This window comes from Pelodiscus sinensis, chromosome 9, assembly GCF_052426305.1.
Source record: "Pelodiscus sinensis isolate ZL-2025 chromosome 9, ASM5242630v1, whole genome shotgun sequence".
Lineage (NCBI taxonomy): Eukaryota > Metazoa > Chordata > Testudines > Trionychidae > Pelodiscus > Pelodiscus sinensis.
The window spans coordinates 10185001-10207725 of NC_143060.1; the positions used below are offsets into that span (position 1 = coordinate 10185001).

The following is a 22725-nucleotide window of genomic DNA, read 5'->3' on the forward strand; positions in this document are numbered from 1 at the left end:
AGTCTCAAAAAAAAAAAAGAGTGACGTTTCTAAAGCAGTTTTAAAAGCGCTGATACACAAAATAGCACTAGCTAGTGCAATAAGAAATGAAAAAGCAGCTATGGGACAAAGTTTACATAATTCTGGATTGCTTCAGTGTTTCCCCACATAATTCTAAATATCCACTGTGAAATCACCTAGAATCAAGCTGATTTTACTCTGCCTGGGTTTGGCAGCAGCAAAGGGTGCTGGATCTGACTTCCTGGAGAAACACAAAGATAACTTTGGTTTACAAGCACTTTGAACTTGAAACTGACTTTGGCTTTTGTCATTTTTTAAGCAAATTCCACACAGGGAATTAGATTAACCAGGGAACGCCGCCACTCCTCACTGGAGAGATAAGTGAACCTAGCAAGTTGCACCGATGCTTCTTTTCTTCAAGAGGGAAGATGAAAAAGCAAAAAATTGCAGATATTAGCAGTGTTATATATTTAACAAGATGGCAGGTTGCCTGAATGGTTTTCCATTGTCATATGTCTTCTGATGCTAGAGGCACTGCCTGATGAGTGGCCTTGTAACAGAAGGAGGAGGACAGGGTGGGATTTCTCTTCTGCCCTGGATGAAGGAGTTCCTGAGACTTAGATGTGAACTTCCTTTATTTCATCTCTCCAGTGTCCGTTCTGAGATGGAAGTGGACCTTCCCTTTAAACAAGAAATTTGCCATAAGGACCCGATTCTCAAGTGAAAGGCTCACTGCTTTGAGGAAGGAGACATGTTTCAGAGAAACCACAAATGCCACTCTATGAGCCAAAGTCCCTATAGTGTCAGATTCCACACACAAGACATGCTTAGACAACCAAATTCTCTTCAGTCACCAGCTTCTTTCTGTTCTGCAGGAAGATAATAAGCTAGCAAAAGCATCTTTTCTCATAGATAAAATTCATACTTGATCATGTGAATACTGAGAATACATGAGGAATAAATTTTGCTCCATCCTAAAAATCATTTTTCCCCATTGTTAGGCAAACAGAAGGTGTGAACGACCAAGGAATTTTCATCCTGTTATTGGCTGCTGACATCACCAATGAGTCTGGAGTAGAATGAACTAAAGAAAACTGGGGATCCCTGATGTGACACCTAATATAGGCAATCATCCATTTTTAGATGTGGCTGAGTTCAAGTTTGGTCTCAAAGAAATGTCCTCAGCTATGTCCAAAAGTAGAGTTTGCTTTCCTTTTTCTTTCATTTCTGGGATGTCAAACAACTGAAAATTTGGTGGAGACAGCACCTTAGCTACCTTGGGAGAGATGAACACATGGAACAAGAGGTTGCAAGTGATCTTAAATATGATGAATTTGAAAAACTCTCTTAATAAAATGCAAATTAGCAAATCTAATCTGACCAGATTTTAAAATATCATTATATAATGACTATAATTTTTCACACAATATAAATCTTTGTGCAGTTGCATAAGACTTTTGTTACCTCTGTGACTTTGAACTTTAAAATAGAATACCGATTTTGGGTAGATTATTAGGTCACTACTTTGGCATATTTTAAATGTCAACTATCAACCAGTTACACCAGTAAGAAAATTCTAAATCTAAATCCTTTATTGTGCATTTTCCAAATGTGCTCAGATCTTATTCTGAATGAACTTCCTCATGAATGCACCAAAATAAAATGTATCTTATCAACAATGGGTAAATCTGATTTCCTTTGATAATATGGAGGTAAGTGTGTTTCTAAATTAAGTTGTACACAAATATTCTGCCTGTGAACCACTGTGTTTCAGAGACATGTGACTACTTATTGTCAATTGAAAACAATACTATTGAAAAAGAGACTGATGACAACTACAATCTGTTTCAAAGAGAAAGAACAAGTACTTCAACCAGAAAGTGACATTTCTCATCCAAGCCAGCACACCCAAGCAAGCTGTAAGAAACAGTGGAAAGACCGTGAGCCTGAAATATATTAAGAATTCTTTTAATTCAATTATACAAAAATATTATGTTTTACGCTTTTACTGGAATTTGCCTAAACAGCATCTTGGCATGAAATGCCAAGGTTGGACATTGTCCATAATGCCTTCCCAACCACGTGGTAAGCATTAACACTGTAAAATTGAAATCTTCCAGTTAAATCCATGACAAGAAAGTTTAGTCTAAGAGTATTCTTCTTAGTTCTTAAAAATTAAGAGGTGGCTCATCTGCTAGACCTATTATATTGAATCTGAAGTCTTTGCTTCTGAAACTTGCATATACTTTGGAAAGTGAAGACAACTCTGGGCAATAAATATTACAAAAAATGCCAAATGCAATTTCAATGTAACTACAGAACATTACAAAATTCTAGCAATGTATCGTTGACAGAGGTACAGAGTTTGAGGTTGTAGTTAAATCAAATCTCATTAGAATAAATACAAATACCAACAAATTGAAACATTCAATTGAGTTACAATTACTATGAGACAGTCATATATTCAGTCAGATCAAACCAGAAGCAAACAGGTTAACAATGTCAAAGTAATGTAGGAGAATGAAAAACACCATCCATGAAAATTATGTAAAATTAGCAGACTGTGTGTCTAAATCTCCTAGATTGCTTTCACATGGCTCAACCAAAATATGCAGCGATTTAATTCCATTCTACAAAGCCTAAAGAAGGCCATGCATTGCTGCTTAAGGACTTCTTCTGAGGGCTTAAATGAGGAAACATGTTGCCAAATGCAAATGTTAAAAACTGACTCAAACCTTCCCCCCCTCAAAAAATGTTTTTTTTCCCCAATCATGATTTTTAGTTTTCTCTCTCATAAGTCATTAGCATAATTTGAACCTACAGCCTTCATATCCTCAGCACAGAACCCTTCCATTTCCATAAGAGCTACTGATGTGGGAAACCTTTTTTTTTTTTTTTTTAAACTCTTTAGCCCATACAGAGACAGAGCACATACCTTACCAGTGACTTACTCAACTAATTGTGAGTAAGCACTGGAATAGTGGGCATCAGCATTGCTAGCATTGATTCCGTTCTCCGTAGTTAAAGCACAATCAAGTAGGTCTAGCCTAATGTAACAAAACTTTTTGTATCATCTTTGGGCAATGAACCTGGGGATTCTAGATCCAAAAGCACAAGTCTGCATTAGTTATCTAAAGAACCAGATCTGTCAGCATGAAGGAAGCAACCATCAAAAACCTCCATATGTGGTCTAATGACTGAAAGCTACACTGTGTTACACAAGTACATAATTTGGCAAGACATCACAATGCTCTGTTCTATTAGTGAATGGGATTCTATTCCCAATTTCTGCAAAATGTCCATTATTTTTATCTGCATTATAGGTTGAGGATGGATAGCTTTCCTAAAACAGAGATACAAAATCTTGATTAACAATAGAGGCCCATAAAGCGCACAGAAATATTAGCAGCAGTCAATGAAAGAGGTAGGGCTCGAACTCATCGAACCATGGCTTGCATCTCAGTATGTCTTCCCTTTGGCTACAAGGTATTGGGTAGTCTCTATTTCTCTGTTTATTTGTCCCAAAAATCATAAAGGCAGAAGATTTTTGTATTTTCACAACAGTTCACACATTACTGTAGAAGCTAATTACCTGAGATAAATTCATAGGAACTGGAAATGCTGGATTTAAGTACTGTAGTGTGTAGGCTTTGTATATATTTCCACACAGGATTGAATGTACTTTAAGAAATACATTCATTGCCAATTATGGGAAAAGCAGATCTTTCTCACAGGCATATAGGGATGACTTGTCTTAAGTAAAACAGTGAACTCCTTTCTAGGCTTAGCACAAACGGTCTAGTGACATGACCAGGAATAACTTTAATAAAAATAACCATTGGGTTCTAGTGGTTTCAGGTTAGTGACAATAGCACAAAAACCAGAAATGAAATTTTCATCCCAATGAAATACATGGAAAATCCACTGACTTCAATGGGGCCAAAATTTCACCCCAAATGTTCATACGTAACCAAATCAGATAAGGAAACACCTGTAAAATCAGTGTCAATTTTTTTTAATGGAAAGAAATAAAAATATTTCTGCATTTAAAAACTCTTACTAAAATACTAGGGTATTGATCTCGAGGAGAAGTTTTATGTACATTTGAAAGGTTAGTATTAATTTAAATGGGTGATTATGACACTATGATCAGAACAATCTTAAAAGTTCGTATACACACATAAAACAAAAGCAAGTGTACCACAGTTTTACAGCTTTAGGTGGAATATTCTGTCTCAGTTCTCAATTTACAGGATGGGTAGTATTCAGATCTGTACAATCATCAGATGTTAAAATAACAATTTTGCATTGCCTGTGAACTTATTTACAATGAACTACTATTAATTTTTAAACACTCTATCCTAATTTTTAAAACTGCATGACATCAGTCAATGGTAAAGAATGGCAAATATCAGAAAAAAATATTAAGAACACTCCAATCTTTAATATTAAATTTGTTCCATAAGTAATGCCCCTCTAAAATAGAAAAAATGGTCTAAAAACCCTGATATATTCACATTGTTTCCCTTTTAATTCAAGGAACAAACTTAATTCACTTTGCTAAAATTATTCAGACCCTCTTGGAACTAAAAATGCGCCCTTGTTAAAAGTGTAAAATGAGATTCCTGCAGGCTTGTATGTGTCTTGTTTCTCACAGTTAAACTGTCACAGCATGAAAACATTCCCCCACTTGTAGAGCTTTCAATACCTAGTTCCTTGGTGAAAGTGTGCAAAAAGAACTGGAAGAGTTATTGATAATTCATATAGTCTATAAATAAAACTATAAGCTGAGAACCTTTTTAACCCTAAAGGGAGATGAGGTAACGTTTTAAGTAACTAATGACTTCACTGATTTTCCTGATAACGTCAGAAGACTGAAATCTATCTCGTTCATAAGAGACTCAAGATGATACAGGAATCCAATTATGGGAAGTCTATTTAGTTGTTCTGTTTGCTAAGCCAAAGGTTAACGAGAACTGTACTGAAAAAACCTCCTGTGGTATTACAAAGTATTTCTTATGCGGCATAAAATGTAAATGAAAAAAAGTATTCTAATCAAGTCCTCCTTTAGCTCCCTAATTGTGAATTAGTACCATACTTGTATACAATACACCACTCTGAGAACACTATATAACACAATCAACAGTGGTTGAAAAAAAAATCTGCCATTAAAGAGCAATTTAAACAGATAAACCATTACTAAATAGATGTATGTAGCTGACAAGTAGAAGTTTCCAGACTTTCTCAGACTGTTTTCACTAAAGATAAATCTTCATAGTATTAAGTTATGGCCTCTAATTTCAGAAAGAAATTAATTATATTTTTGTTGGTAACACATACTGATCTGTTTACACAGCTGACATGTCTCAGCTGCACCAGATTTAAGCAGTGAGCTTTGAGGACTCTCCTGCCTTGGAGCAGATGACTCAACATTCGCCAATTTCATTAGACATGAAAATGGGAAAAATTCACCTGCAACAATGTGACTTGTAAAAACAGACTTAAAAACAGTCTCTATTTTTACCCTCCAATACACAGACACAGATCTCTGAATGTAACTCAAAATTAGCTACTACAGCTATAAGGACAAGCAAAGAGCTATTTTACAGTTATGTTAAAAGTGTCGTCAGTCTTTCTTTTGCTTCATTGGCTTAAATCCTTTGCACAATCCTTTTTGAAAAATACAGCATTCAGGTTATTGTCAGAAGATCTGACTAGAAATCAATAGTCATATCTTCAAAATATTGTTATTTCAGTATTTATATAAGGCAAATTCTTACTTTATTTTTACTTTATAAAATGGCCACATTTAGTATGGCTTATACTGAACCCTTTAAGAAATGTAGCATTTTGTTTTTATTCAAAGATGAAAATTAGTCCACTAAAAACTCCTTTTCATCTTTCTGTCTCCAACCCTGTATTACCAATGTATTACTTTGGGAAAATAGAAATAGCTCAAGAAAAAAAAACAGAAATGCTCTGAAATATATAGTAGGAAGCAATCATGCATTAAAAGAAGGTGGGATAAAATGTCTAACATTTTTCTATACTTAGACTCTCTATGATTATATGAAATTGTGAGCAAAAATATCTAATTAGTGAGTTGGAGCTGCAGAAATATCAGCCCACACGGGCAAATGAATATTTTTCTCTGATTTTAAATATTGGGAATTTTAAAATTACCAGTTAGGAAATAGAAGTAATGTTCTCCACATTCTGATCAGTTACAAGTTTACATGTATTCTGTTTTTATAGGTGCCTTAATTTGGGGTGCAACCTTTTAAAGTCTTACAGCTGGAGCACAGCAGGATACTGAAGCCCATAGCTAATTATCTAGACCATGTTTAAGTATGTCATGAGTGCAGGGATCTGGCTAGACGACCTCATGAGGTTCCTTCCAGTCCTGTGATTCTATGCAAGTAGTCCCAAAGACTTCATTTGGATGGTTTGCCTGCTTCAAGTTATACATGTACCTAAGTAATGTGATAAGTTGGGTCCCTTGGCCCAATGTTCCCTCTAAATTTTTGTCCACCCATGTGCGAAATAAATTTATGTGCACTAAGGCATGTGTGGATGTGCACCACCAGTACAAATACATGCTGCCAGCTGTGGGCAGTTGTGGCGCTCTGCCAATGAGCTGGGCTGCACCTGAATCTCTCCTCGGTAGTCGCTCAAGTGCACAGCTTACAGGAAACACTGTCTGGGTCCAATTCAATAATATACGTAAGTATGTGCTTTAAGTGCTTTCCTAAACAGGAATGCTTTCCTGAATTAGGACCAAAGTGCATATCACACCAAGTTCTCCCATTGATTTCTCATCTCAGAAAGGACTTAATCCTGAAAAGTACAGAGCATTTTGGGTCCCACCCAACAATGCACGGAAGCATGCACTTACCATTGTCCATGCAAAAAAGCTTCATGGAACAACTTACATGTTAAGGATAAAAATAACTTGTACTTTTATCACTGCTGTACTTTCGGAACATAAGACAATAAAGGCTATTACCAGAGTTGGATAATAAATCTGGGAACAGTCACATATTTACTGGAAAAAACAAATAGAGATGAAACTACTTACTGAGTCATCTGTGGCAGAAGGCGGCCAGCCTTCCCACAATTGGTGACGAACAGGGATGCTAGTTAGGTCATACACATTCCGCTTTACCTATAACAAAAAGCAAAACATATTTTCAAAATGTACTTAACATAGAAATGTAGGGCAGTAAGGGACCTCCAAGAGGTCTTCAGGTCCATCTACTTTATTTTCATCACTAGATATTTTTTAAAATAATAATGGCAACTTTAAAAAAAACTCAGGTTTCTACTTGAATGTAAAAAGGACTGCTGTTGAAAGAGCTAACATGGAACCTAAACAATCCAACTGCATTAAAGACTCCATGAACACCACATTATAGTTTGTTATTCTTACTGATAGAGTGACGTAGATGTGTATGACATTTTACAATATGGAAAGAAACAGATTTTCCAGACAGGTGAATCTGGATGGTACATGGGGGATAAGAAAAGGGAAGAACAAAAAGACAATATTATAAACTTGGCTGCTTAATCTACTCTATTTTTATCTTAAAAGATTTAAGCAGCAGTCAGACTTAGCTGGCTACCACATACCTCTGTACATTTTTTTTGTAAAAGAGTCATGTAAATAAAAACGAAAGTATTAACACAGAAACATGAAACTACAAATCAAGAGTAGTATTTCCAGTTAGAAAGACAAATGTCAGAAGTTTCCTATTTTTAAAAGGAAACACATTTAAGCCAATTAATTTATTCAGTGTTTTATTTTTTGCTAAATACAACCACTATGAACAAACAGACTTAACACACGATTGGTTGGCAATCAGAGAAGTGTGCAAATTGAAACCAAGTAGGCAGAACACCACAAAATACAATAACTTACAACCACATCAAAATTGAAATAAAATTGGCATTCTATGCCTATTCAAAGCCAAATGATCCTTATACATTAGTTGCAGTTAGCATTTACTGAAAATCATACCCTATTTTTTGTTTAAAATAATTATACAATCTGTCTCACAGACAGAAAGTTACTATAGATTCCAAACTGTGATAATCTAATCTGACCTCCCGCATAACACAGGTCACAAAACTTCCCCAAAATAAATTCTACAGCATATATTTTAGAAGATCCAAGCTTGATTTAAAAAACGTCAGTGATGAAGAATCCCTGACTGTTGGTAAATTGTTCCAAAGGTTAATTACCCTTCACTGTTAAAAATTTATGCTTTAATTCCAATCTGAATTTGTCTAGCAGTGATGCATTTAATAGTTTCAAGTGTTCTCAGACTCTGGAATAATTATTTGGGTTTATTTAGAGCTGCCTTTACGACTAAATATGTAAAGACAGCCTGTGGATAAGTGTATATGCAAACATTGCCTTTCTGGATCAACAGCATAGATAGGTACGGTGCTTATAGCAGAAATCTGAATGCCAGATTGAATTTTTATGGTGTAGTGACCACACAGGGAAACTGAGCTTCCTGAGCTTTTCTTGAGATGTACCACAGAAAATCATCTATTACACAACTAAACAAGTTACTATCACATCAACTCAAATAAACTACGAGGCATCCTTCGCAATCTTCAAACATCCCGGTGTGTGTGATATCAGCAAACAAAACTTAGAACACCTGTAATCTGTTACACAATGCAAAATAACTGACAGATTATAAATGCTTTAACAATAAAATCTATTTTGGAGGATTTTTTTCATGCTGAGAGTTAAATACAGCTATTGAATTTTGTTTAAAAAAACAAACAAATGCAAACTGGAGGGAAAAAACTGTTACATGCAACCATAAAATCTTCCCCCCAAAATGGACTATCAGCAGGGTTTGAAACTTAGAATTTGGATTCCAAGTACCTCCATTACAGGAACAAATATTATCCTCTAGATCAGGGATAGGCAAATACTGACCTGAAGGCTGGATCCAGGCTACCAGGGTCAGCTTCTGATGAGCCCCCACCACTATATTTACCTGCATGGCCACAGGTAGCAGCAACTGCAGCTTCCCTTATCTGCGGATCGCCATTCCCAACCAATGGGAATGGGAAGCGGCACAGACTGGGACACCGCACTCTGGAACTCCCATTGAATGGAAAAGTGATTTGCAGCCAATGAGAGCTGCAATAGCCGGTACCTACGGCCATGCAGGTAAATATAGCAGTGGTGGCCTGCTGGAGCTAACCCTAGTGAAGCTCCACCGTGTTATTGTCCACTCCTGCTCTAGATAATGGTTTTCAATCTGTGGTCCATGGTCCCTTGAGGGTCCACAGACTAAGTCTGTTTTCGAAAGGGGTCTGCACCTACATTCACATTTGGGGGGGGGAGGGGTGTCAACAAATTAAACAAAAAAGGTTGAAAACCACAGATCTACAGAGAATAATCACTAGAGGGGAATTTGGCACTTTGTTAGTGGAGTACACAGCTATTTGATAAATAGCAGTAGAATATTTATTTTTATGCTATCTGGAAAGTGTAGAGGCCACCGACTGCATAATGTGCCTCCATGATGTACCAGATTTGGTTCAGGATTGCACATTACAATGCAGAATGCCTGTTGGCTTTCCCATTCTGTTTTCATTGGGGAGAAGTCAGAGATGGTTTTCACAAGGAAGTCGATAGGCTTTTGGAACAAATGCCCATACCAAAGCAGGAAGGTCGTTTTTTTTCCCCAATCAGAAGACAGATCTGTTCATTCAACTCAAATTTAAATCATTTGAGAAGTCAAGATCTCTGTTCTCCCATATTCTATGTCCTCCCACTCCCCCAAAAGTAGAATTCTGGAGATCAAAAATCTTGAATTCTGTTTCTAGACTTCGGAAGGACACGTTACGCAGTGATCACAGATAAGATCATTAAAATACATTCGTTTGGCACATCCAATTTGAAAGGCAGTGTAGCTGAGCAGATAAGATGCTTGGATCCTCCTCCCCAAACCACCTGAAGTGACCTTGCACACCTCTCCATTAGTCTGTTTGTAAAATCACAGGGGCTAATACTGTTTTCCAAGGTTGGGGCCTGAGACTTAAGTCAATTTAAAGGTCTGTGAAGTGCACAGAAATACAAACAGCAGTCATAAGAAGAAATCTTTGACCTGACTCTCAGCTCAGTGCACTCCTCTAGGCTAATGGGGTGCACACTCTCACAACAATGCCTGCTCTTTTGGTGCAGTGGAACAGGCAGCTGGATTCAGCCAAAATGGAGACAATCCAAAGAAACCCAGTACACATGAAAGGTTTGCTAAGTGGATAACAGACAAAAAATGTTTCTTAACAAACCATTCTGACATAGGAAAATCATGTTTGTTTTTCTGTCATGCAACATAATAAACTACTTCTGACTACTCCATAGTAATGAAATCAAATCATGTAATATATTTATCTGCTCCATCACAGACGTAGAGGCGAGTTTTGCCATTATAGTAGGGATTCAGCTGTTTTCTTATTTATGAAGAACGGGTAGCATATTCTCAACAAAATAGTAGCATTTTTTTTTTGAATATGGAATGAATTTTCTAAAGATCGGTTAAATCTCTTAATTTGTTTATAAATTACAATTCATTTTAAAATGAGTCCTTGCATATAAGTAAGGTCAGACATTTTTTGGATTTTTCTGGAATCATCTTAACAGGAGAACATTACATAGACACCTTAAGCTTTTAATATAGTCCAAGCTTATTGAAATTGTGCGTATGGGATACACTTACAGAAATTAAGCTGTAATCAAGTGAAGTTATTAATGATGCTGTACCTAATTGCTATGATTATTATAAATATGGAGAGGATACACATACACACACATCCTTTTAAGGTTCCTCATGACACTGCTGCTTCAGCTCCATTGCACACTACGGCAGCACTGCTTGGGGAACTGCGGCAGGACTACAGGGCGAGTCCTTCAAGCACGGAGCCATTTGTGTCCAAGGACTGCAGTCCCCATCCCTAGATCCTCTCTTCACATAGCCAGGACCAGATTAAAGATTTTTCACAGGCAAATTAGACATGGACCGTGTTTTAATTCCCTGAGTGGGGAGAATGCTTTGGTGGGAAGGGAAGACAGGGGGAGGATTTGGAGGTTTTTCAATTAAATCAATGTCGATTTGCATGAAAATTGAGAAAGTTGCACTCACTTGAATGAGTGGTGTTGTAACCCTGTGTGCTAGTCAAAATACCACTCACTCCAATGTAGGGATGTGACAGTATATATGGTTAAATAAGTTAACCGAAGAACCTGGGCTCATCGGTTAACCTTCACAGACCTACGACACCCCTCCTTTCTCCCACAGAGCCGTCGCCCCCTCGCATATAAACGTATAACTGCTGAAAAATTCAGCAGTTACACGTTTACAAAAAACCTTTCATTTTAACATCCTTCCCCACGTAAGCGAAGTTCTTTTAGTTTGCTTTTGCAAATATATACCAGAGGATAAGAGGGCAGAGACCGTCTTCACACACAACTAAAATTTACTTTCCCATTCCCAACAAGGGCAAAGAGAGAGGAAGGCACAGGTAAAGAAATCAATTACTTCTCCAACAGCAACAACTGAACAGGCCTGGATGTGAATTTATTACAGTGGCACATATGCAAGTAAACATCATTTAGATTTCTATTTTCCCCTTCTTCTGTGTATCAGCTGTTCATAGTTATTCAGATTAGAAGGCAGGGACCCAGAAATGTATGGGTCAGTGATGGGTTAATACAGCCCTGCAGCAGCATTGGTCCTCCTAATACTGTCCCTTACATGCCACATTAAAATGGATTAGTAAATAAATATTGATCCATTGTTTTATATAGTTATGGATAAGAATTAGTATACGTGGGTGGAAAAGTGAATATTCAGATTTAATACTTATATCATTTAAATTGTCAATACATGTAAATGAATTATAATGAAAGGTAAAAATTGAGCATTTTATCTAAATATTTATTTTTTAAAAACTACTTAAAATTAAATTTGAAGTTGACCAACTATGTGAAGTCCTAAATGTTTTTATAATATATTAAAATAATTTAAATTAAATACAAAGAAGATATTAAGCAGTGCTGATGAATTTTAAAGAAAATCAAAAAGGTGAACCTGTGGAAATCACTGGCTAAGCACTTTATCCCAGAGTTTGTTGAGAGTCAAACTAGCTTTTGACAGCAATAACTTATTCTGAGGGTGCAGAGAAAATATTTTCTTAATTTCAGTTTAATCAACTAGTTCAGTTCAGTAAGTAGTTCATTCAAGGACAAGATACCAATTGGGAGTTAAAAAACTGGAAAGCTTATTTTTCTTCTTGCAATCTCTGAATTAAAAGTAGATGTGAGGGGATGAAATCTACTAGTTCTAAAATCTTGGCATCCATAAACAGTCAATTCAATCCCCTAGCTATACATAAAATTTCCTTTGTTTAATAAATCAATATAGAATATAAAATAATGTTTTGATAAATGTGCTAAATGCATAAAAATTAAGTTAGTTTTATTTAACTAATAAAATTAAAACCCTATTTTTTGTGTGCAGAAATACAAAGAAGTGGCACACACAAAAGTAAAAAATGTAAAATTAAGAATTTGAATAGTTGCTAGTTAAGCTAATTGCTTAAATAAGTATTTACAGATATAGGGTGTCCTCTGTAGCAAAAAGAATCACCAAATGTAGTGTAAAGTGTATATTTAGTTGCAAATCAACATTTTAGTGGTTGCCAATCAATGAGAATCAAGCTTTTTTAAAAGAAATAACTTTAAAAAACACCAGTGCAAAACATGATTAAAGTCGATTATTTAACTCAAAGGTTTCCTGGTTGTACTTTTAAATCGCAATTAGAATTGGTAATTTAAATCATTTTGATTTAAATCAATCCAACCTTACGAAAACATGCCCCATGCCACCATGTAGGGAAAATTTTAGAATGATCTGCGACTACAAACAGTAAAATGCATTAATCTGAAAGGTAGTATTACTTATTGTCACTACAGGACATAGTTAATGTTTCTGAGTTAGCTATATGTTTCCATATCTTAACATATTTGGATTTCTTTTAACTTTTAAGCATGACTCTGAATTTTCTGAGTTTGTAGTTCCATCTTAATGTAGTTTAATTAACTGGAAATATAACCCTGTTTAAATTTAAAAGTCAAATAATATTGTTTTATTTTAAATATAGAATGCTGAAGTGTCATGCTGACTAGTAATAATATTTTATATCATATTACTCTTCACTCTAAACACCTCTCTTTTTCAAAGAAATGGGAATATATTTTCAATGGTAAAAACATGCAATTCAATCTATTTTTTAAATCTTCCCATACACACCTGTGAGAGATGAACTGATGTGTGAAAACTATGTCGCCTGGGACATGGTCTGATCCCCACTCAGTTTCAAACAAACAGCTTTTCTTCATTGCTTCTTAACAAGAGGCTAGCCTGCTGTGCAGCATTTATTTCACAGTCATATCAAGGTTAAGAGATGTCATTACTGAGAAATGACCCCACAACATCCCATCCAAATGTAACCACGCTAATCTGAGATCTATTTGTGAGTTCTTGACGTAACAGTTTTATAGCATTAAATATAAGGGAGGAAAAAACCTTTTGCGTGATGAATATTCTTCAATCACATAAACAAAAGCTTTTGTTAAATATTATTTCCATAAAATGAAAGTTTTAGACTCAGAATGTGCTATGAACTATTTTACAGTCACACACAAAAAGGTATTTACAGTCAAACAGGGTCAATAAAACTAACATAACATTGTTTTTAAAAAGTCCTCTGGGGTCGAATTCTTTACATTCCATATTAATTCCAAAGTACAACACTACGGCATTATGAAATAAACAGTATTTTCCTTCTTCATTAACTCATCTGTAACTGCACTGATTTCAATAACATTCCTCTGCTATTCTAAGCTTGAAAGGCATGCTCTGGTTATAGTGTTATGTTGGTATAAAGCACAATGCCAGACTGATGTGCTGAACAAAAGTGATCAAAGTTGAAGTAATTTTAGCCAACGCACAAGCATTCTGCTGTATTATTCTACCAGAATGACATCTGGTGAGCAACTCGTCACAGAATAAACTAGTTGTTGTAGACAGGCCTTGTCTGGCAGGGTACCATGTAAAACATATTAGGGTAATGTTTGATTAAACAAACTGCTGCCTAAACTCATAACTGGATTTTGCAAACATGCCAAAAGAGTCCTTTTAAAAACCACAAGCAGTTAAAAGAAAAACAGGTTTGTTTTTAAATACTGTGCCACCTTCATCAATGCTGAAACTATTTAAAGTTTTGATTGAACTATTGATAATTCCAATGGAACTAAAAAGGAAAAGCAAAAATATTCGTAGACAGGAGAGTTTGCTAATAAAATGTGAAACCTTCGTCATCTTTATTAGCTGTTTCAATGTAAAGCAGTAATTCTGCAGGAGAGGAAAAAGACCTAAATATTACATATAAACCAAAGTAAAAATTGTTTTTAAAAACAGCATGCTAGACAAGTTGAAAAAAAATATACAACTATATTATAGATGCAACTGATTAATTTGAGTCAGCATAGAAACGGACGGTTTTTGTTAACAAGCTCATTTGCCATTAGTAGAGTGAGTGAAATCTTTACAGACTTGGTGAGCTTTTTGGTCACCCACATTTACTTTGATCATTAAGAAAGAATAATTAGCAGTACTGGTGCAGCCCAAAATCTGTATTCTTTTCATAGCATCTAGATACCATGGCGACTGCACATTACAGATGGTAGATACACTGTCTAGATGATAATCTCAATATATGATTATTCCAAACCAAATTAATATGTAAATGTTTCATTGGGTTCTAGAGATTTAACTATTACAAATATTGGTTTTAATCACAAATTTAAACCAAAAATCTGTATAAACCTTTCTGCAGATGGAGACTTTTTGAGGATTTAGACTTAGTTCCTCTCAATGCTTTGGAGACAACGGAACCTTCTCACACTAGGTCATGTCCCTATGCATGGGAAGCACAGTGGGGAATGAGACAGACATGCTCATGTTGAGGAGTCCATAATAGGAAACAGACTGACACATGTTGCAGGATTTAGGCAAATTTCTATTTTATTTTCCCTTGTTCTTTTTTTTTAATTGATAAATATTTTGGCCTAAAAAAACCCCCTCTCTCTCTTTGCAGGTACCAAATTGTACCAATAGCCATGGTTCGTCTATGTCCATGACATGCTGGTCAGGACAGTATAAAATTTACCCCAATACATAGTACAAGAGCTCCACATAAGATTAAGTGATATAAAAAGTCTTTTTGAAGGTCTTCTGTACTTTGGTGATTTGTCTATACATAGTCATTTTCTTATCTTTGAATTAGAAAATTTGAAATCTAGCCTAATGAAATCTCTCACCAAGTTTTAAATATTAAAATTTTATAGCTTAATCAGCAAAATTTGCTCATGTCTAAAACTACATCTTTGAATTAAAGAATCTCATCCAAGTCAAACTGTAGTAGTTTCCAGAGGTCTGTTTTTGCATATCTAGGTACAATGTTATTTAAACAATGTACATAATGAACTACTGTTAGCTTTAATATTATTAAATATAATTTATGCAAAGCTTTAAATTGGCTGAGAAGCTGAAGGCTGTTCCAGGCATATAGTCAGCATGAAAGACAGTGCAAAAATGAGAGCATGAAAGAGAGACAAAAGGAGCAATAAAATGAGAGGACAATGAAGAATGTGGAATGCGCGTGTGCGTGTGCGCGCGCACAGGCTGGGAGTCATAAGGAAATAATATCACATGCAGCCAAGGCAAGATTGTATAGAGCACTGGAGGAGAGGATGAGGGTTTACTTTGACACTGTAACAGAGAGGCCACCAAGTCAATAAAGCACATTTTGAGGAGAGAAGGAAGGGGTATTGTTGTCACAATATAAGAAAATATGAATTAAGCACTAGTACAGAAAGAGATGAGAAGAGGGGAGATCAAAAATAATTAAGTTATAGTAATCAAGGTGATAGATGATCAAAGCATAGATGAGGGTTTTACCAATGGGGATAATGAAGAAAGGGTGGATCTGGACAATATTAAAGATGAAGGAGCAATAGGATGTAGCAAGAATCTAGAGTAGAGAAGAGATCAATATTTTATATACGCGCACAAGGCTGTGAGACTGGAAGGCTAATAAAGTTGTCAAGAATTACAGATAATGGAGATAGACCAGGAAAAAAGATCATGGTTGGGAAGAAATATTTGAGATATACAAAGGACTCCTAAAAAGATCTAGTAAAACATTCTGAGATCTCAGAATAGACAAATGTGACAGCTTAGCCAAGTTGACTTGGAATATGCATACAGCAATAATAGTTACAATTAGAGAATCATAGAACACTAGAACTGGAAGGGATCTCGAGAGATCAAGTCCAGTCTCCTGCCTTCACAGCAGGACCAAACATCATCCAGATCTTCCCTGATGTCTGTCCAACCTGCTCTTAAATATCTCCAGTGAAGGAGACTCCACAACCTCCCTAAGCAATTTATTCCAGCATTTAACCTCTCTGATAGTTAGGAAGTTGTTCCTAATGTCCAACCTAAACCTCCCTTGATGCAATTTAAGCCCATTGCTTCTTGTCCCATCCTCAGAGGCCAAGGAGAACAATTTTTCCTCCCTCCTCCTTCTAACAGCCTTTTAAATACTTGAAAACCACTCATGTCACCTCTCAGTCTTCTCTTTTTTAAACTGAACAAGCCCAGTTCTTTCAGTCTTCCCTCATAGGCTGTGTTCCTTCTAGGCTGTGTGGTAGCACAGTTTCACAGGTGATTAATCAGCCCCACCCAGTCAGAGCTCTGAGCCTCTGATTAATCAGCCCTGCCCAATCAGAGGCTCAGAGCTCTGACTGGGTGGATCTGATTAATCACCTGTGAAGCTGTGCTACTGCACAGCTTACAGGGAACACTACTCATAGGTCATTTTTTCTAGACCTTTAATCATTTTTGTTGTTCTTCGTTGGCTCCTCTCCAATTTCTCCATATCTTTCCTGAAATGTGGTGCCCAGAACTGGATACAATACTCCAATTCAGGCTTAATCAGCGCAGAGTAGAGTGGAAGAATGACTTCTCGTGTCTTACTCACAATACTCCTGTTAATGCATCCCAGAATCATGGGGATTTTTTACCAACAGCGTCATACTGTTGACTCATATTTAGCTTGTGGTCCACTATGACCCCTAGATCCCTTTCGGCAGTACTCCTAGACAGTCACTTCCCATTCTGTATGTGTGAAATGGATTCTTAAGTGGAGTACTTTGCATTTCTCCTTATTAAATTTCATCCTATTTACCTCAGACCATTTCTCCAATTTCGTCAGAGCATTTTGAATTATGACGCTATCCTCCAAAGCAGTTGCAACCCCACCCAGCTTGGTATCATCTGAAAACTTTAGAAGTGTACTCTCTATGCCATCAGCTAAATCATTGATGAAGATATTGAACAGAACAGGTCCCAAAACAGACCTCTGCAGAACTCCACTTATTATGTCCTTCCAGAATGATGGTGAAACATTAATAACTACTCTCTGAGAATGGTTATCCAGACAGTTATGCACCCACCTTACAGTAGTCCCATCTAGGTTGCATTTCCCTAGTTTATTGATAAGAAAATCATGCGAGACTGTGTCAAATGCCTTGCTAAAGTCTAGGTATACCATGCCCACCGCTTCTTCATTATCCACAAGGCTTGATGTCCTATCAAAGAAAGCTATCAGATTGGTTTGACAGGATTTGTTCTTTACAAATCCATGCTACCTCTTATCACCTTATCTTCCAGATGTTTGCAGGTAGATACCTTAATTACTTGCTCCATTATCTTTCCTGGCACAGAAGTTAAATGTACTGGTCTGTAGTTTCCTGGGTTGTTTTTATTTCTCTTTTTATAGATGGGCACTGTATTTACTCTTGTCCTGTCTTCTGGATGTTACCTAAAGGCTCAGATACCTCCTATCAGCTCCTTGAATATATTTCATCAGGCCCTGGTCACCTGAAGACATCTAACTTCTCCAAGTAATTTTATCTTGTTCTTTTTTAATTTTTTACTTCTAAATCTACCCCATTTCCACTAGCATTCACTATGTTAGGCATTCCTTCATCATCAATCGTCTTGGTTAAAACAAAAACAAATAAGTCATTAAACACCTCTTCCATTTCCAAGTTTCCTGTTATTGTCTCCCCCTCTTCACTGAGCAATGGGCCTACCCTGTCCTTGGTCTTCCTCTTGCTTCTAATATATTTGTAGAATGTCTTTTTGTTACCCTTTATGTCTAACTAGATTTAGCTCGTTTTATGCCTTTGTCTTTCTAATCTTCCCCCTGCAAACCTGTGTGGTTTTGCTTATATTCATCCTTTGTAATCTGTCATAGTTTCCACATTTTATATAACTCCTTTTTGATTTTTAGATCATGCAAGATCTCATGGTTGATCCAAGGTGGTCTCCTGCCATACTTTCCATCTTTCCTACATGGTGGAATAGTTTGCTTTTGGACCCTTAATGATGTCCCTTTAAAAAACTGCAAATTCTCTTCAGTTGTTTTTTCTCTTAGTCTTGCCTCCTATGGGACCTTATCTACCAGCTCTCTGAGTTTATTAAAATCTGCCTTCCTGGAATCCATTGTGTCCATTTTGCTGTTCTCCCTTCTACCATTCCTTAAAATCATAAACTCAATGATTTCATGATCACTTTCACCCAAGCTGCCTTCCACTTTCAAATTCTCAACCAGTTCCTCCCTATTTGTTAAAATCAAATCTAGAATAGATTCCCCCAGTAGCTTTCTCAATCTTCTGAAATAAAAATTTGTCTCCAATCTAATCCTAAAGCAACATCAGGGTTTGGTTGTGCCACGAAAATGAGATGTGCCTAGAATGGGATTGCTTTTATGACAGGAGAGAGCTGATAGAAGGGACAGTTATACTGCAGAGTGATCACTGCGAACAGTGAACGCAAGAGACAGCTGTACTGCAGTGTGACCACACGGGGACACAGCACCAGGAAGAGAGTAGCCAGTTGGAGCCAGGGCTCACCATATCACCAGCCCAGGTAAGTGGGCCCACTGTCCCAAACTCCTCTGCCTGGCCCTCGACCACAGTTCTGGTCGGGGGTGCGGGAGGGCTTCCAGACAGCAGCCCTATCATCAAGCCATACAATCCTGGTCCCCCGCTGTCCCTCCCCTTCAAGGAGCAGCTTTGGGGCAGGGGCTGGGCACTGCAGCCCTGCCCTCCCAAAAAGGAGCAGGAGGGGTAGGCAGCTGTAGTGCTCCCTTGCCACTGCAAGCACCCTCAGTGAGCTCCCTCAGACCTTTCAGGCCCCTGGCTTTAGCCCCCTGCCCTGTGCCCCCACCACCACCCAATGTCCTACATGTCCTACTACCTACCCTGACTCCTGCACCCCCCACACCACCAGCCCTCTGCTCCGAAGGACCCGAGCAATGCCTGGCAAGTCTTCTAGTAGCCCATATCTTCACTATGCAGAAGACGGACATTGCCATGATTGATCTTCCAGAGTTCGATTTAGCATGTCTACTAAAGACCCACTAAATCCAACTCAGAGTGCACCCCCGTCAGCAGCAATACTCCCGCTCGTTGAGAAGTAAGAGAAGCTGACACTATAGTTTGCTTCACTCAGCCTCCCACAGTGAAGGTTGCACGGAAACTTGAATTAAGGTGCGTCGACTCCAGCTACATGGCCATAGACTGGAGGAATAAGGAGAAGAGAGAGTCAAAGACGCCAGGAGAGAAAAAGACACCTAAGAAAAATAATCAGCAGTACTAACCACAAAAGAAAAGCTCAGTAACGGAGAAATCTTTTTAACTTGGTCAGGAAAAGGATGATGGTAAATCAAAAATACAGTTATTTATCTTTAATATAAATATAAAGTAGTAACTACAATGACTTCAGCCAGGTATCTCCTGCACGGGAATCAATGCTCATGTCCACAATCATGGCAAAACTTGCAGTTAAATCAATAGGAGCTTTGTCTAAATAAAAAGAGAATGATTCTGTCCAGGATCTCCCAGTTCGAAAAGTTTGGTTTTGGCTTTCAAGAGAAAAGGCCAACACAGTCAAGGACTTAACCAATGGTGCAAAGAGAATGGGAGAGGAAGGAAGAGAGATTGAGAGCACAACATGGAGATATAAAGGTTAGAGGGCGAAGAGGACAAGGAAGTTAAATGCCAGAAAGATAGAAAAAGTCAGATTATTAAAGATTGTGGAACCATTTTACTTACAGTGTGTTCTTATGGTATTTAATTTACAGTTTCTAAAAACCCACAAGTTTAAAACCCATAATCCCCTCCCATAAACCACATATTATAGTAAGAAAGCATATTAATTCCATGACAAATACAGCATACCAATAATTTTTTTAAAGCAATGCATTTCAAAAGGTATAAATATTACAGATTATCCTAGTTATGTTGCTAATTCCTTGGGGCCAATGTCTGACCTTGAAAATATTAAAGTACAATGAGTCTCTGATTTCTAGCAGCCTGCTGACCCTTAAGTTATTTCATGCAGAAAATCATGCAACTATGAGTTCAAAATCAGATTGTTTAAAAACAATTTTGCTCACTGATACAGTTCTTACAGTTGCAGTTGGTCAAGAGAGATTTTCTGTTTGTTGTGCTGAAATTCTTAATTACAATTGTACCTTTATTTGATTAACCACATTAAGAAAACATCTATAAGGGGAAAAAAAGCTAAAAATTGGACCAGATACAACAGAGAAGAAAAAGTATGATTATTAACAAATGACAATTGGCCATTTTTTGTTTTATTCTTAACAGTGTTCTATATCACATCATGCAAACCGGTAAGACATTATTCTTTTGTATTTTGTAACTTTTTCTCCCATTAATATGTGAAACTGTCTATTTTTTTTAATGTCGGAAAGAAAAAATTACACTGTGTATTAACTCTATTTTAACTATTTAAAACAGAATGAGTTATCAATACTTCTATACTATTTAAATGTACATATCTATTCCCCATAACTAAGATTGTTACAAAATTAAATTTTTTTCGTCAACACCCTAATAAGATTTCATACTTCCTAAAGTGAGCTCTCAAGAATTATTTTAAAATCCAATTTACTATTTCCACTAGCACTTTACAATACAAGAAGCCATAAGAAAAATCTCCACTAAATCTACACATGCCAACTATCCAGAGCTAAACACAGTCTACTTTATATACCACATTATATTTCCACTTACAAGTTCAAATAGTTTTGATTAAACGGAAATATGTCAAATCAAATACAGAAAAGCTGTGTAAATTACTGTTACAAATTGTAGAACTCAGATTGTGTAAACATTTCCTTTCAAAAGCTTGTTGAGCTTATTCCATAATTATAAAAATAGTCTCTGCTCTGGAATTAGCATGCATGAATTCTGGCCAGGGATTTTTTCCTTCTCACAATTTAAAGAATAAAAAAGTGACACAACCAATCTAAGTAACAAAAACAAAACAAAACAAAAAAACACCACCACACCACACCAGAAGACTATTTTCAGTCTTTTCGCATCTCACACTTTATGGGAAAATTATTCATGGGCTCATAATTACGTAGGCCATTATTACATTAAGATAAAACTACAGCTTTTGGATATTTAAAGATACATATTTTTACATTGAAAATGTTGTGTAATGCACAAATCTCCCTTCCTCTCCCCTCTCCTCCAAAGAAGAGTTAGAAATAGATATAATGAGGAGAGCTAGAAGTATTCCCAATAAGCTCCACGAAAGTTAGAGGCACCGATTTTTTTCCTCCCCTCCTACGGAGGTGGGAAGAAGAAGGAAGAGGATTATAAATACGGCATAGGTTTCTTACCTGTCATTATTATGAATTGACTTAAAAATGAGGGAATGGAAGGCAAAGTTTAAAGAAGTTTGGGTAAAATTTATTTTATTGAAGAAAACATACTGGATATGCAGAAACGTCTGTTCTATAGAAGTTTCTATATGTAGGTAGTTTGCTACAAAGCAGTGGATGATTTTTCTAGACATGCCATTGAAAGGCAGATCAACCTCAAATTCATTGTGCACAATAATTATCTTGACTCACTATAGCATCACATTATATGGCTGCCTGTCAATGATCAGTACAGTGTAGTGACAGCCATATTTGTCCCAAAATACGATGTGTGAGGTAACAGAAGTTAGTTAATAAATGAAAGATACTTGACCCTCATTGACTGGAATGAGGCCCAATTTGCGGCCATTGGGAGCTGTGAGTGGCAATACCTGCAGACACACGGGGTAGATAAAGTGTCAGGAAGCCTGCCAGGTGCGAAGCCAGGTGAACCATATCTAGACTAGGAGCCAATTATTGCCCACTCCTGCTGTATATGCTATACCTCTTCTTTTGATGTCTCTATCAGGCTTTGACATAGCCAATACACTTAAAATTCACTACAATTTATCAACATCTTATAAACAAGTTCTGATACTCCTTTCAGCAACAGAAAAGCCAGTTATAACCTCTTGCAGAATCCTAAACAAGTTTATTATATAAGTTCTCTTATACTTTTGAGTATTCAATTTTCATTGGCTCTACTGATCTTGTGACCTGATATTTAAAAAAAAAAAAAAAAAAATGTTCTAATTTCTCTCTCTGAGACCAACATATATTTTATTTAAATGGAACGATGCTATTTCAGACAGTAGAGAAATC

At 36.6% G+C, this 22725-nt stretch overlaps 1 protein-coding gene across 3 annotated transcripts in view; it reads right to left on the minus strand.

Moving 5' to 3' along the window:
• The window catches only part of FAF1 (Fas associated factor 1), a 305232-nt gene that overhangs the window by 129056 nt on the left and 153451 nt on the right, over positions 1–22725 (minus strand). For all 3 annotated transcript variants that reach the window (XM_075935955.2, XM_075935954.2, XM_075935956.2), the window contains one exon: positions 7079–7165. In XM_075935955.2, coding sequence (XP_075792070.1) covers positions 7079–7165 — 87 coding nt within the window. The remainder of the gene's footprint in view (positions 1–7078; positions 7166–22725) is intronic.